We start from the raw sequence: 16,641 nt of genomic DNA on the forward strand, positions 1-16,641 counted from the left end.
TACCCATGACTTGCAATGGTGCCAGTAGTAATATTTATATTATGAGGAAAGAAAAATTATCTGCCTAATATGCTATATGCTGCAATATGTTGGATTAAACCAAAGCAAAGGCTAGGTATACCTTAGTCGAAACACATTTTTAAACGGAACAAAAAAAAAACTGCATGTAATTGCTTTCATTAATCTGCAGAATTAAGCCTATAATTACCAAATTAAAGAGAAGTTTTCCTTTTACATTACAGCGCATGGGAACCTACAGTTTTGGAATTTGGAATGATATAGTTTTAGTCCAAGCTGTATTTACTCTTATCATCTTTTTGATATATCTGCTCTGTGCCATTTATTGGAACGAGAAGGGTGAGTTGTGATCTTGGGGAAAGTCTAAAATTTAAAATTCCTAGTTTCACTATTACAAGATACTGTAATTAAGTTATTGCATGCAAAAGGCGTAAAGAGTACATTCTTTTTTTATCTGCTGTAATATGTTGTAACCAGTTTTAAATTTGTTAATAAAGTCTACTCTAGTTTATAGCTAGGGAGTACTCCTACAATGTAAGAGGTTGGAATTTCGTTCCCCCATACCCAGTCAGAAAATAGCTTGCCGGACAACCTCTAGCACAACTGGAGTAAGCTAGGGAGCATAGGAATTGGGACGTGTATGATATGTAAAAAAATGTTTTCATACATCAATGTGATGATCATAACAAATGAAATCATATTCATTTTACAGAAATTGATACGATTACAAAGTCAACCAGATGCGTTCAAAAGAAAATTGAAGAATTGGCAAAGTTTTATAAACGTATGTCTATCAGTATCTTTCCTCCAGATCCTTACTGACACGTTGCCATTCATCAAAAAAAGAGAATTTATGTTTTCAATTTTGTTTTCAGTCTTAAAGCGAATTATGTATTTGAAAGATCTAAAATCACCCACTGCAAACAATTTACAGTTTTGGATTGAAAAAAAAACCATCTCTATAAATGAACCTCGCTTTCTCACTCTATCTAAGAATATAAACAAAGCTTAATCTGGTAAAAAAGCATTCTAAAACCGTTTTCTAAATTCATGAGCAAGATGGAATTGTGTCAGCTGGAACTAAAAATACATATTTCTTTCAGTCAAACAAACTTTACAAAAAAATCTATATAGAATGTTTACTACATTTTTTTCTGAGCTGATTTTTATCTAAATTGACAGATTTTTCTCATGAAAAAAAAAACTAACGTATTAACTTTTTCTGCAATATTTCATTGTATCTGAAGGCTCATTTCATACCCAGACATCAAGGACAAATTGCACCTTAATTTCATTTTTTACATCCAGCAAATTAAAATTATGTTCATTGTAGATACAGAAAACAAATTCTTTGGACTGAGGAAAGCTTTATCTCAGTCAAGGAGAGATTCAGGTAATTTGATTGCAGAGTCGGCGACTATGGAGTTTTGAAAACTGAAGTTTATTCCCTTAAACAGGCCTGGAGAAACCAATTAATCTTCTTCAATGGCTATGGTATTGAACTTGGCAGAGATCCTCTAACTGAAGCAAGCTTTAAAGCACAACTAGCAATGGCCGAAGGATTTGTCGGTAAGCTGGTCCTGGTTTTAATGTCTTTTGCTATATAGTTATGTTTGTTTGTTTTATTAAACATGGTTTGCATATTTACTTCTGTTCAACTGATGGAAGTAGAACATTACTTTGAAACTCCTCCCACTGTAACTACATGTATTTTTATCATTATTTACGGATTCACTTCATAATATCAAAAGCTTATTGTAAGTAAAAATTCACTGCTTGTAATAAACCTTTTTTTTTCCTCTGTAGGATATAACATTAGGAAGGTAGAAAAAGCTTCTGGAGAGGACCTTTTATCACTTTGTGAAGTAAAGAGAGAGATCAGAATACTCCAGAAATATTTTGGTAAGTAAAAAAGGGTTAGGATCTGCATTACATCTTTGCAACCTCCACTATCCCTGGAAAATGAACAAACCTAATCACTAAAAGCTACATGCAAAGGAAAAAACAAAGAAGTATAGACTTGAAGAAGAGGAGGGGAATGTGTCCGAGACAACATACCATCTGACTGTGAAAAAAAAAATGAATTTGAAAAATTATCCACACTTGGCCTTCAACTGGCACTGGTACAGCAAAACTAAGCTTATTCAAATAAAATTTGACCGGTACAATATTTAGCAAATGAATAATAACCATCCACATCCACTTTGATGATCCCACCATTTTATATTTCTGAGTTATCTACAGATTTCACGGGAGAAACCAATTCTCCTTCAGCCGATTCTTGATATAAATTATTTCTCCACCCTCTATTGTGAAATTAAGATTTTATCATGCTCGCTAAAGCTCACATCTTAAAAATTAAAATTTACCATCTCATGTGGAGAAATAGATTCTCCTACACTGAGTGGATTAAAAAATTAAAACTTGGAAATATAAAATGGCAGGAAAACTATCACATAAATTTAATCACCACCTGGTGGTTAAAAGTCACATGCATTTTTAATCATCAGCTTATAATGGGAGAAATAATTTAAACCACTCGCTACTGAAGGAGAATTTGTATAGAACTGTTTTTTATTTATCTTTTTCAGGAAAAACTGTCTAGAGAGAGCATAGTAGAAACAACGAACATATCTTTATTTTTCATTTTAATAATAATAAAAAATTTGATTTTTGTGTTACTTCATAATGTGAAATTCTTTTCCTTGAAGAAGACACTGAGAACCACAAAGGAAGAGAAAATAAATGTTCTAGAAAAATGTAGAAATACTGAGTAAGCTCACATACAGAATATCCTCCACTATAAATAAACTTACTTCTAGTGACACCCTGAATAACCCCTCTTGTAGGAACCGAACATGAATATCTTTCTTCATGAAAATCTACATATGATGCCTAAACTTCCTTCAGATCTCATTTAAATTCATTCAACTGTGTGTTTAATACTTTTACTTACTAGGTTTCATTATGTAAAACCCTTCAGTTGGATCTTTTCCTTCATGCACATCCACAAAAACTTTCCTTAAAATCGGAGTGGTTTAGTTGTGCTTTGACATAATATCTGAAACCCAGTTGAATTATCTCCCTTTGCAGACATTTGGGCCAAAAATGATCTTCTGTCAAGCACACCTACACATGATGTTTTTACCTTCCTTTAAAACAATTTTATCAATTTTCTATCTTGTTGTTTAAACAAATTAAAATTCCCATTACCAGTGCATTTCTATTGAACATTATCACACAAATTATCGTCCCTTGAAAGATGTTTTTTTTAAGAATAAATTAATGTTATGTAACCATATAAAGTTTAATGTAAAAAGTTCTTTCAAAAGAATTAAAGCATTAAGTTAAACATTATATCAAATACTATTTACTCATTGAAAATGCCTATACATGATCTTGCAAAATGACTGAAAAAGATGCTGCTTTGAAAAAATTGGCAAAAGGTTCCTTAAATGTCATCTCAAAATTTATGCGACAGACATTAAAACCACTATTTATCCCTAACAAGTCAATTTAAATTACCGAGTAGATACAAAAATGTTGTTTGTCATTTTTATCATGGAATTTTGATCTTTTTTTTTTCAGAATATAATCTTGTACATATTTTATTCAAATAAAATAAATATGGTGGGTCTAAGAGATTGGGCTCTGCATTGTGTTCAAGGTTACACTTCTTGCATACTTTTTGTTCTACTACACCACTGAGTTGAAAAGGAACAGGTTAAAGCTGTTCAAATTCACCATGTTCAACTAAACTTGCAACCAGTTTTGTATTTTGCTGTTGTTATAATGACGTTAACTTTTGATTATACAAGAGCCAAATTAATATACAGTGTATTCTAGATATCTGAAGTAGAATTTACCTATATTAGTTTTACCTTTTAAAATATGGGCTGATATGTGACTTGAAATATATTTTCAAAAGATTTTTATTAAATAGAAATTGAGTTATTTATTTCATTTATCTCTAATTTTCACTAATATTTCTTGTTTCTAGAGAGATTTGACTTCTCAGACGCTGATTGGTCGAAATACATAGGGGCTACGGGCTGTAGTGTGAGTGGGTCCCATTGTCTATAAAATATCAAAAGTGACTGTGACATTTCTTATGTTTTTAACCTGTAACCATATTTGAGGTCATAGACAGACAATAGCTAGAATGTCCGCCAAGGCACAGATGCAAAATAATGCCTTAGTTTTCCTTTTGAAAAATTAAAAGAAATGGAATCAACAACTTAAGCTTATTAATTATGAATTTCTCAAAATATAAATAAATATTGATAGTTTTAATGTCTTTGTAAGCCTCAATACTAAAAAAACCTAAGAAAATGTATTTTTCTCGATGTGTGAAATTTCATAATCAACTCACTATTGTTGTAGATTCTATATTTATCAGATACATTGAAAACATCTTCAATATCATTACTTAAGTATTAAGTAGCACTCCAGCTATGAATCATTCAAAATGTGATTCATGGGTGAAAGCCTACATATTTTTATTTTTTATATTTTGTTTGAATTGCCATAATAAACAGAAGTTAACATTGGGTTTTGATATAACCTGTTTTCTTAGGAGATAAAAAATATACAGAATGCACTGTAGAGTTCAAAATTAAGGGAGATAACTCTGTAAATGACACTCAAACACAATAGAATCTATTGGATTTTCAAAGTTATCTTTTAATCACAGACAGATTGGAACAAATAAGTACACATTTCATAATATAGACCCATAAAACAACTTAATTACAAAAATAAAAATATGTAGCCTTTTTTGGGGTGTATCACATTTTTCAGATTTTGCATGATTCTTGCATAGACTACTACTTAATGTTATTACATGTACTTAAGTATTACCTGAGGACAGATTTTAGACTGACTGTCAACAAGTAACAAAGTAGGAAAGTAAAAAAAATCAAACTTGCAAAATCTGGTACCACATGGTGAATATTTTTAGCTGTGTTTATCCATGGTCCTAAGTGGAAAATATTCACATTATATAGTGAACAGGAATACCATACTCTGAAAGTATTTTCTGACACAGCAAAGTACTGTTTTCAAATATCAAACTGTCAATTAGATATTTCATGTCAGTAACAAAACAGATAATTGGAGATGTAATAAAATTCATTGAAAAAAAACTAATACATAGAAACACTCATTATATACAACTTTATATAATTATGTATAAAGATTCCTTGCACAGTCCCCACTTGAGATCTCTTCAATGGCTAAAAAATCTGAAAAAAAAAAAAAAAAAATGGTATCATTAATTGAAATTTTTTGCACTTTCATGAAAATTAATATATCCTTTAGTGCCACCTAGATTAAGCAAATGAACAAATTACTTATTTTCAAATCTTTCTATTAATTAAATGATGATTATGGGTATTATAGTGCAGTGTTTAGCTGAAACTATAGGTACAGGCAAAGATGTCAAAACACTTATAAATGAAATTAATAAAGACATTAATACTGTTCTAAGACTCAAGAATTATAAAGTTTTGGGGTGTCCAGGTCTGGACTCAGTTGCAAGAATTCAGTTTTAACTCAAGGTAGTCTCAGTTTATGCCAATATTCCTATGCAGCCACCTTAGAAATAACTGTCGTCATTGTGAAAGCATTTATATAAAGCTCAGGCAACTGGGTCCTGATTTATAAAATGGATGTTGCTTTCTATAAGTGCTAACATTCTAAATTTTATCAATTATCAGCTAGCTTTAAGATGCAACTTTCAAAATAGATGTGTGTCGCCCATCTGTGAGACAATATTCTGGCTTAAAACCAAATAGTGGTCACTCTATCTCTTGTATGCACATGCTTGGCAGATAATTCAAGAATACCAATTTTACCAAGTCTTTTGTATAACTATGAAAAAATGATGGAGTTGAAGAACTTCCTGAATTTAGACATACATGTAGTACATAAAATAATATGCAGGTGCAAACAGTCTAAACTGGATATTGATTCTCTGGTCTTACTTACACAATCATCAAAAACATAACAAAGATGTTCCACAAGGCAATGAATATTCTGAAGTAACGCAGACTGAGTAAAAATTCTCGAACTTTATCTCCTGAAATAAAAATGTCTGTCATTATAATCATAAAAAAGTAGATTTAAAGTTGATTATTACAAGCATTGTATCAAAACTGACCATTTATTACATTCCATTTCGAGAGATCATAGAAGTAAATAAAAATTATTATACAACTGCAATGGTCATATTCAATACATTAAGGAGATAACTGTATTGCACTTTAAGATTTGGGGGCTTCTATTGTGGATTTGGTGGTTCAAATTGAGTTTACTTGTGTCATGTCAGCAGAGTATAAATTATAATTTGAGACTGTCAAATTAAGGTTTTTACCTTCAAATTGAGGCAGTAATGGAATATAACTGTTAGACTGTAACTTGAAATTTTGAGGTTATCTGATGACGTTCAATGTTACAACAGATTTTACATAAGAATTTGTACTAGAATGTATATTTTACAAAAGAAATATGGTTACATATTCTTACCAAAGGAAGGCTCCAAACTAGCTCCAAATACTTCTTCTTTTCGCTTTTTCCTGTAAAACAAAACATGAAATAAAAGGTAAATGTCAATCAATACGCCAGATCCTTTTGTTAAAAGTAAATTTACAAATTTTGGCAAATTGAGCAAAAGACAGTCTCAAAACCCACTTTTATAAATTCCTAGATCTGCCCCATGAATTAATAACACATGCTAAACAAAAAGCTTCACACAGTGCAGCATGATACTACTGAAGCCTGTTTAACTCTCTAAATTGGGGACCAACGTGGACAAAGTTTATGAATGACACATGCTTAGAATGGTGGACTGTCTGCATTTTTGAAACAAACTGCATTAAATAATCAAGTAGTAATGCATTGTATTGTTTCAATCACTAAGAACCCAATTTAATTCTTAAACAGTGTACAAGGTTTATATGGATCACTTTGGAAATTTGTTGGCAATAAGCAATCTTGGCATACTTCTAAAAGTCCATGAAAAGTAAAAAAAAAATCATCAAAAAAGGATGAATTTTTTTAAAATTCAGTCTTTCAAAAAATTAAGTTTTTCGACCCTTTGACTTTTTGTAAATCAAAAACTGTAAAAATTTTCAAAATTGGAAAGCTTATTTTAAGGGTGTGGCCCCAATTTGGTCCCTTACAAAATAAATACCTTTAAAAGCTATTTATCATGTAAAACTGAATTCAATAAGAAATTTTTTTTTGGAAAAATTATCAAAATTGTAAACAAATTAAGTTTTTTACATCAATTTTAATTAAACACCCATTTTACCCCCTTTTTAAGCTAGCCGAAGGCCATGTGAGCTACATGTATTGCTATCACTTGGTGTCTGTCTTCATCATTATCTTTAATAATTTTTTAAAACTCTTCTCCTCTGAAACTACTGGAACAAATAAACACTAACTTGGTATGAATATTTCTTGGTGTATTGTTCATAGAAATGATGTGGGGATTATTGATCTGTGGAGAAAACATGCCACCCTTACTAGGGGTCAGACAGAAGTTTTTTGCATTTATCTCAAAACTGTTAGATGTAGCCAGCTTCTGACAAGCGTAAAAGTGTTCAGCATGATGGAATCTATCTGTGGTCAAATTTTCACGTTAACCTGTTACACCATAATGAAATTATTGCCCTTTTCAACATTTTTCCCTACTTTAATGTTATTTCTTTATAAATCTCCTCTAAAACAATAGGACCAATTTCTTCTAGCAGAGAGTAACAATATATCAAAATGATTTCATGACACTGAGTTAACTCCAACTTAAGTCATTGCACAGAAACTAAAAATTAACACTGAACAACAACAGCAACATAACATCAAATGACTACAAAAATTGCAGTTGTATAAGAATTGGGGTTCACTTACAACCATTTTTACATGTGATTCATTATTCATGTTAAAATGAACAATTTTCATTGAAGTAATCTGTATTATAATATTGCATAATTATAAAAAGATAAATATTGTGAACATTTCTTTAACTGATTTAACCAATTGTCACTATTATTTGGCACATCAATTATATTTCTCTTGTGGCTGTGCAATACAATTTTGTAATAAAAACATTATATCACACTGTGACACTGTAGATTTCAATTTAAAATAGTTAACAGTAAAATCTTGCTCTAAAATTATGTTTGTTAATACAACTGTGTATAATAATTGTGTAATTTACATCCAAATTTGTACTACGCATAATAACATGTCTTTTAAGGATATATTCCTAGAGATATAGTTTATTCTTTGTGTCTTAACTGTCTGAGTGTATAACAAAATCTGAAATCAGTGTAATAATATTATATTTGTATTATGCTCCCAATCAGTGTAATCATTATATCTGATTTTCTTTGCATTCAAGGTCCAGTGATTTGGATAATAAAGTGTTGTTCTTCTGTATACTTACAGTTTAAAATTCAAAATTGCCCCTGCATTCACCATCAATGTGCTAAAATTAAAAAAAGGTTAATTTTACATGTGCAGTTGTAAGATAAATCAAAGCAAAGTTAAACAAAACAACAAGAAAATACATCAAATTGCAATTTTTCTCAAATGATAGTTTCTGAAATACAACAGCAGGGTTCTTTAAAGTGCAAGGAACGTGGCATCTTTCCCAATACGGTACACCACTATGGTTTGAGGTCAGGTTTTCCAAATTAAAGCCTGACAACCCCAGCATGTAACACATCAGGGGTACCCCATTCCACCACCTGGGGCACACATCCCAGTTGCTCTGTGGGCAGAGCACCTAGCCCCAAGTTAGGTTTCTGAGCACTATTTAGTCGCCTTTTACGACAAGCTTAGCGCTGCTGCAGGCTTATTCATTTAACACCCAGACCTGCACCGGGCTTCTGGAATAAATAAAACAATTTTATTACTGTGATTAAAATAGGAAAATGTGATTTATTTAATGGAAGAGCACTATCTAATTCACATTACTATACCTTCACCACCAATAATCAAATCATAGACCAGTTCATGAAAATGGCATAGCCAGTGACAAACCAATTTGAATAGAGAATCAATCCTTTAGCTATCATATTCAGCCAAGTCAATTAACTGACTATTTAAATCAATTACCTACTACAACACAGGTAGGCCATTCTGCCTCATAATATTTGGGAAGAAAAATCCCAATTTGCACACAAATAAATTGGAAGTTTTATTAAATCCTTTGATTGTAAATAAGGCCAGATAAAATTATACCTCTGTTTCCTGACCGACTTATTTTCAAATTAACAAACAACAAAAAGTACCACCAATCTGCCCAATATTTTACAGATGGTAGTCAATTTTCACTTTCCACAGTCTCGGTAGTTATTAAGATGTTTTTGAAGTTGTTTTCTATGAATATCAGGAAAAAATAAGTAAATAAAATAATATCCCGACCTCCCAACCCTCTTTTTTCTGCCATGTAACAGGGAACAGAGGTATAATTTTATTTGGCCTTACTAAAACCCTTGAGTTGTTGCTTCCATGATAGCGCAAAATGTTATGGTAGAAAACATAAAGCAGTACTAAGCTACCCAAAGCAGATCTTCAGTGTCACTGTGTGCTAGTAAATGGTGCATTTATGTACACGGTTCATAACTGAATCATTCATGTAAAAAAAAACAGGCATCTAAGTTTTTTTTTCTAACGATCCCTTATATTGCGTTAGAAAGAGGTATATTTGACAATATTAAATATGAAAAACACACCCAAACAATATCAGATCTGATATCATTGTGATTGGTACATAAATGAGAAAATAATCATATCAAGACTGAAAAACTTTTTCGTGTTGTCACCGGAAATTCAGTGTAATGTAAAATCGGATGCGTTTCAGGAACAACTAGCACTCCGATTTGTTTACATTAGGTCACAAGTTGTGCAATGCAGGATATTTCTGAAGATGGCAGAAGGAGGGATAGGCATTGACGCTGATTCATTTCAGTGGATTGCAGAGGATTATGAAAATCTTAATGAGCAGAAGGACGAGGTTGTTAACCACAAGCCAGTAGCACTTTTTTGATTCCCTAAAAAAATTCCTGGGAGTTACGCCACTTAGAGTTAGAATGTACATTGCAGCCTTGTCGTTCATTAAAGACCCATGGGTGGCTTTTAGCTGACATTTTTCATCCCAATGGGATTTTTGAAATTGTCACATTCACCACATCCATTCTCATTATATTGTAGTTTGCAGAAGTGCACTACTGAAGTGAAGCATCTTGTCATCACAACTCTTATCAAACAACTGGACAGAATTTTAGTCTTGTTGTCACCATGTTCGATTGCCCAGCTTATTATTCTTAAAGGTATCCTGTTGCTTACAAAAAAATTGTATGAATGGATATATGAATACACATATATCGCAATAAGAGTTTGGTTTCATTATGTTTGAATAAATCACAACAATCTCAAGAATGACATTATTGAACAGTGATGTACAGTGTAATTACTATGAAGTGGGAGACTTGAATAATTTACTGCAGTAAATCTTAATCATAAACCTGTCTAAACAAAAAAAATCTGTCTAAACCAAACACTGCATAAACGAAAAACTGGCTAAACTAACCACTTTAAAAAGTCCATCCATATCAGTTTTAAATGTATTTTTAACCTACATTTATACAGTGTAGATAAACTGAACATCTGTCTAAAGTGAATTAATTTTACTGTCCTTGACTCCAAAATGGGTTTGGTTTTACTGTATGTTAAATTTCTTGTTCATTAATTGCTTTTTTAACTACCACTATTAGTGTTTTTTGACACAGGTGCTAGCATTCCAAAGTTTGTTTGAGATAGAAGGAGACCAAAGATTTAGTGTCGTAAACCATGGACCAGCAAATATTGGTGATGATGATGATGATCAAGTATTTACACTGCAGGTATGTTGTATGATTAATAGTTTAAAGATATGGAAAGTTTGATGACTTAAGGCTAGAAACCACTAATTCCACTTCCCATAGGCTTCTATGCTAATTTCACAATATTCAATGGCTTCTCTGGACTTTACCTTAACTTTAACCTGCAGAGGACTATATATCAGCATGATTCTACATATGTCAGCTCACAATCCTCAGAATGGCATGTGGGGTTAGCAGACTTGCAGTGCAGTACTGGTCACCGGAAGTGAAGTGTCTATAAATAGCATGGGAAATCCCAGTGTTTTCACAAGATAGGGGTATATTTAGAAATCATTATGGAGATTATGCTTCACATCACAAGAAGCAAAATGCACCTATAAAATGTACAGAAATGTTTTTCCTTTCAGAAACTGTTTAAATTTTTTAAATGAGATGAGAACTTTTTTCACAGCACTATGAGGAACAGGGGTAATTTCTGCGTAGGACTATTTTTGCGTACGTTCCAAATGCTCATTGGTTGAATTGGTGGTCTGTAACCTTAATGATTGCATATTGACTTTGTACTAGAGATAGTAAACAATTATTTATGACTATGAAGTCCTATCAAATCAAGAACTATGATCTAGCAAATCTTCAAAACAGTCAATTCCATTTAATTGCATAATTGTTAATCACATATTTCAGTTTAATATTTGCATAAGATATCTATGAATACAATATACATTCTTGAAAATAATATATGTGTATACCTAAAAATTTGAGGGGTGAAATATTAATGGTATCCAAACAAAATTCAACATGACAACAGATGTTGCATGAGCATAGTTTTTAGAGATATTTAGTGTGTTGACTGATGTAATATCAGGTAAAGCTCTGCTTTTATTGAAAAGTAAAAGCAAGAAAACCATGAGAAAGAGGAATAGGATATCTGTAATTGGGGACAAATGTTAGACAAAAAAAAAGACAAAATACAATCAATAACACAAATTAACTTAAAGAATACAGACAGAAACTGAAGTAATGAGCTGCTATGACTCCACCAAAAACTGGGAGTATGGACCAGATTCCCATATAGATAAGTGTTATGTGCTTTTCTAGAAACACCTACCAAGTTGTTCATATGCTGTCAAATCTAGGTTAAAATATTAGATGGAATCTACAATATTGTGAACAAATCTGTTGAATTAAGCATACCATGTTCTCTTTAGGAATGGCTGGACATTAAATATTGATTTGAGGTAGTCAAATACAAAATGTAATACACTTCAGATATAAATTATGCTTACCTGAACATTTTTTTTAAGTAGCTATTCATACTTTTTATTTTTGGCTGTAATACATTTAATGACAATACAAGAGGAATTTGTTACATTACTAATTAGCAATTACCTGAAAGAGGGTATTCATATGGCAGGAATGGCAAGCATATGCATGAGAAAAATGTTCGGCATATCCTTGAAATAATAGTTATTCAAACCTGAAATTAAGGAGCTGGACGGGGAATTCTCAGGATTGAGCCTACATTGTAAGTTAAAAATATAACTGCATTTTAAGTTAAAAATACAACGCAGATTACTTTCCAGTGTCAAATTATACAAAGCCCAAAACTTTAAAAATAAATTGCAGGATATGTTTTCTTTTAGTTTTTGGTTCCAGTGCAGACACCATGTGAAAGCATAAAAGTCAATGTATGTATCCCTGAGGAGGAAATTTATGATGATGACAAACATAAAGATATTGTTCTACAAAGGTCAGAATCTAGTAAGTTTACATAATAGAGGACAAACTCCTTATAATGGTAATCAATACAAATAATAATAATAATAATAATGAATTTTATTTTAAGAGAATAACACAGTTTACAAGAACTAATCATCCCTGAGGCCATCATTTGGCACAAATATAACATATAACCTTAGAAGCACTGAGAGCCCAAATTTAGTCTGACAGGAAATTAACCTGTAACACAGGGTAAGGATCTTCTCTAGTTTTGTATCTTTAACAAATGATGAAAGTCATAGCTCACACTATTTAAAAAACTTTGTCACATTATGAAGAAATAGAAATAAAAAGTAAATAATTTAATTTCAGATTAAACAGGCTTTCTAATTGGATAAAATATTTTGTCCTTTTTCTCATAGACCAAATTTTGTAATGTGGTTGTGACGTCATCAACCTTTTTTTGTGTATTTACTCGTTAAATTTTGATACTAAAATTTAATTATAATTTAACATTCAAGAAATGACTTATATTTTTTTTTGGTCTTTTTGAAATAACCTCAATGCCCATGGTACACACTTGAAAGGTTATTTAGTGTTCACCACGTGATTTAGGTTATTTCTTCATAGACAGAAAAAATATAACAGTCATTCCTTGAATGTAAAACTGTAAAAGGCAAAGAGGTAGCAATATATTCAACTTCGTTCTCTTACAGGTTACACCTGCATCATATTATATGTATATTTTTCTTTTTCAATCTTGAAAATTATATTTCTGATACACAAGGAAAGTATTGGCATGTGAAATATTTTACAAGTTACGCTCCCAAGAATTAAAATTTTTTATAAGCTTTTGATAAGAACTGACTTGCAGCCTCAATTATTGATATTGGTTTTGGATTATATTAAGTACATGTAGATGCTAATAGAAGTTACTTCAGAAAACAAACCATTTGAAAATAAAATAAAAAAAACTATGAAAAGAAACTTTCAAGATTTCATTCATTACTTTATCTTTCAGGAAATGTTGTTTTTGCATCTTTTGAGGTTAAGTTTCTGACTCCGTTGAGGTTGACAGTTATACTACCTCCTGGATACCCCTCTAATTGTCCTCCTATATATACTCTGTCATCATTATGGTTGAATGGAGACCAGCTGACTTCCCTTTGTTTACAGCTGGATAAATTATGGGAGGAATGCCCATCTATGCCCATACTAAATACATGGATTGACTGGTTGGAACATAACACTGTAAGGTAGGGTTGTATAGTTTTGTTTATTATATTGAGTAAAGTAAAAAGCATCAGTCTATATTTCTATTAAATTTCATGATATCATTAACTCTTAAAGACCTGACATAACAATACATATCAGAAAGTATGAGAAAAGATTAAACCTATAATAAATATTTAATTTTACTCTCCATCTGAAACAATATTTTTACACTTAAGAAAGTTTAGTTTTCATATTTGAAGTGTGTGCCTTGCAGACCATTTTAACATGAAAATCAAACTATCAAGAGTGTAGAAATGTAGATATAAATGAATTGCAGTGTGAGATTCCATTTCTCCTACCACATTATAACTACATATATAGCTTATTCTTGCCAACTTAAAAAAAAAACCTTTTTGCCCCTAATGTCATAAAGCAAAATGACTTGTTTCATGGTGTTACAATAGAATTTGAACCAATCATCTGTCGCAAACAAGATTTACCCTTGTGAGTAGAAGGCTTTTTCTCACTTTGGTCAGGAAGTTTCAGAATATCACAGAAATATATAAACAAATTTTTTTTTCAGCACCATGATATTTATTATTTTTATTCCAGCCATTTTAGTGTAACAGACACTGTATTCATTCAACAATTTACAGAGACAGGAACTGAATTGGACAACAGAGCTGTTGTTGAATACGACAACATTGATGATACAGTTAATGAAATGCTAAGGTTAATATTCAAAGTACAAAACAAATAGATACTAATCAGGCATGAGGTAATAGTAAGCCAACATAAATAACAGGTTTACCTGAATTAGAAAAAAATGTATAAAATCATGATTTTCAGAAAGTAGACCCTTCAAAGTTTGCTATGATTTGCATTTTTTCTTGTTTAATCCCCAAATAAAAAGCCTTGATCAATTTCTGCATATTAGAGCCTGAATTATACCCCACACAACAGAAATGTGGAGGGTATAATGTTTTTAGCGGTCCACTTGTCAGTCCGTCCGTCAGTCCATCTTCAGTTTTTTTTTTAAACGCTTGCAGATATTGACATGATTTTTGGTATATAAGTTCATCATGATAAGTTACAGGTCAAGGTAATTTTTCGTTTTGCTGCGATGATATTTACTGAAATTACGAGCCTTGAACTTAGCAAAATTCACAGAAATAGCAGTTTTCTGGACTTTTTTCTAAACCCTTGTAGGTATTGACATAATTTTTGGTATATAAATTCACCATGATAAGTTACAGGACAAGTTTGTTGTTGGTTCCACTCTGATGATTTTTACCAAAATTACGGGCCTTGAACTTAGCTAAATTCACAGAAATAATCGTTTTTCATACTTTTTCTCTAAACGCTTGCAGATTATGACATGATTTTTGGTATATAAGTTCACCATGATAAGTTACAGGTCAAGTGTACATTTTGTTCTGCTACGATGATATTTATTTTGGATTAATTAAAACTCAAAGAAATCACAGTCTTGAGTTTGAAACTACCATTCTGAATAACAGAATTTAATTAGAAGATAAAGGTTTAAAGCCTGAAAAAACACTCTAATTCCTTTTTTATCGTGGTCCTACATGTATTTTTCTTACAAACAAATTTACTTGAGTATCCAACATGGGGACACATAGGGTATGTGGGCGCACTCACTAAGGTTCTTTAATTTAATGAAGTAGAAAAAAGTGTTGATATAAGCATTTATTTTGGCTTAACAGTTATGAATGTCATTGATAAAAACAAATTAAAAATAGATACAAATCCTATTTTAATGTCAGTTTCTTCTTTTTTACATGTATAATGAACCTATGTTAACCCAAAACATGTTCAAACTGAAAAAAATCTACCCCCTTAACAAAAGTTTATAAATGATTCAATATAAATAACTTTCGCTTATTTTGTTTTTAGATACAATTTACAAGAAGAAATGACAGAGTTCCAAAAGTATGAGCAAGAATGTGGTATATGTTTTTGTGAGAAACCAGGTCGAGATTTCTATAGATTGATGCCATGTAAACACCATTTCTGTAATGACTGTCTATCTGAACACTGCTCTGTTCATGTGAAGGAGGGTACTGTCCAGAATTTACTGTAAGTACACGCATACTGGTGCTGTATGACGGTTGATTTTAAGGTATAAAGATATACAAAAAATTCTGGCATTTCTAATTTTGACAGGTACTTAGTGGTGCATTAAGTACTTAAGCCCAAATATTGCAGGATTTGTTTTGCAGTTTTCCGAGTCCACTTAAGAAGGTAGACTTGGGGTAAGGGACATTACTGTTGAAATCAGTGATATGTTTGTATCATATTCAATTTCAACAAAGCCTATCAAGCTTTCATTTGAAACAGAATAAAATTAGTCCAAGTTACTTTGATACTTACATGCGATTGATGTAAAATGCTGAATACAAACATTCCAATGATTTGTAAGAGTTGTGTCCCTTACCCTAGGTCTACTACCTTAAATAAGCCAAAATTAGCAACCTTCTGAATTATTCCCTATACAGTACTCTAGTTGTACTTCCATCAATTTTTGTGAAGATATTTTTTGCCATGGATACCTGTTCTTGTGGTTTTTCAAAATTTATTGGTTCATAAGAGTTTTTTTTTTAGTTTTGAATTCACAAATGTTAGTAGGGGCTGTTTGTTTACAACAGAAATTTTACTTTTGGTTAAGAATCTAAATTTTAAGTTCAAAATTTAAAATTTAAATTCCAAACCATGAAATTTGGTGTTTATTCACAGGAAAATATTACAACACACGTTTTTCATATGTTTTGGGAAACTT

General features: G+C 31.4%; 2 protein-coding genes and 1 long non-coding RNA gene across 4 annotated transcripts in view; 2 read left to right on the top strand and 1 right to left on the bottom strand.

The window, feature by feature from the left end:
- On the top strand, positions 1 to 2,699 carry LOC148628564 (uncharacterized). Its single transcript, XR_015923875.1, has 5 exons — positions 1 to 357; positions 731 to 802; positions 1,352 to 1,587; positions 1,825 to 1,920; positions 2,610 to 2,699. It is a non-coding gene; the product is annotated as an uncharacterized LOC148628564 (long non-coding RNA).
- LOC148628565 (small integral membrane protein 7-like) lies at positions 2,639 to 9,934 on the bottom strand. Its single transcript, XM_088590318.1, has 5 exons — positions 9,759 to 9,934; positions 8,465 to 8,506; positions 6,544 to 6,593; positions 6,007 to 6,097; positions 2,639 to 5,261 (listed from the first exon to the last, which is right to left on the bottom strand). The coding sequence occupies exons 1-5, from the start codon at positions 9,782 to 9,784 to the stop codon at positions 5,246 to 5,248; spliced, it is 225 nt and encodes a 74-aa protein (XP_088446444.1). The 5' UTR covers positions 9,785 to 9,934; the 3' UTR covers positions 2,639 to 5,245.
- Positions 9,905 to 16,641, top strand: part of LOC148628566 (E3 ubiquitin-protein ligase RNF14-like) — a 19,625-nt gene continuing 12,888 nt past the window's right edge. For both annotated transcript variants that reach the window (XM_088590246.1, XM_088590254.1), the window contains exons 1-6: positions 9,905 to 10,039; positions 10,815 to 10,928; positions 12,551 to 12,668; positions 13,648 to 13,882; positions 14,454 to 14,573; positions 15,759 to 15,941. In XM_088590246.1, coding sequence (XP_088446372.1) covers positions 9,953 to 10,039; positions 10,815 to 10,928; positions 12,551 to 12,668; positions 13,648 to 13,882; positions 14,454 to 14,573; positions 15,759 to 15,941 — 857 coding nt within the window. In that variant the 5' untranslated portion in view covers positions 9,905 to 9,952. The remainder of the gene's footprint in view (positions 10,040 to 10,814; positions 10,929 to 12,550; positions 12,669 to 13,647; positions 13,883 to 14,453; positions 14,574 to 15,758; positions 15,942 to 16,641) is intronic.

The sequence above is a fragment of the Perna viridis genome, chromosome 1, assembly GCF_037379345.1.
Source record: "Perna viridis isolate PV_CMFRI_1.1 ecotype Kerala chromosome 1, ASM3737934v1, whole genome shotgun sequence".
NCBI classification, from domain to species: domain Eukaryota; kingdom Metazoa; phylum Mollusca; class Bivalvia; order Mytilida; family Mytilidae; genus Perna; species Perna viridis.

Coding starts and splice junctions, on each gene's coding strand:
- LOC148628565 (XM_088590318.1), bottom strand. CDS start 9,784: ATGATATCAGATCTGATATTGTTTGG. Junction 8,507..9,758: donor TCAGATCTGATATTGTTTGG/GTGTGTTTTTCA, acceptor TTTTAATTTTAG/CACATTGATGGTGAATGCAG. Junction 6,098..6,543: donor TAGTTTGGAGCCTTCCTTTG/GTAAGAATATGT, acceptor TTTTTATTTCAG/GAGATAAAGTTCGAGAATTT.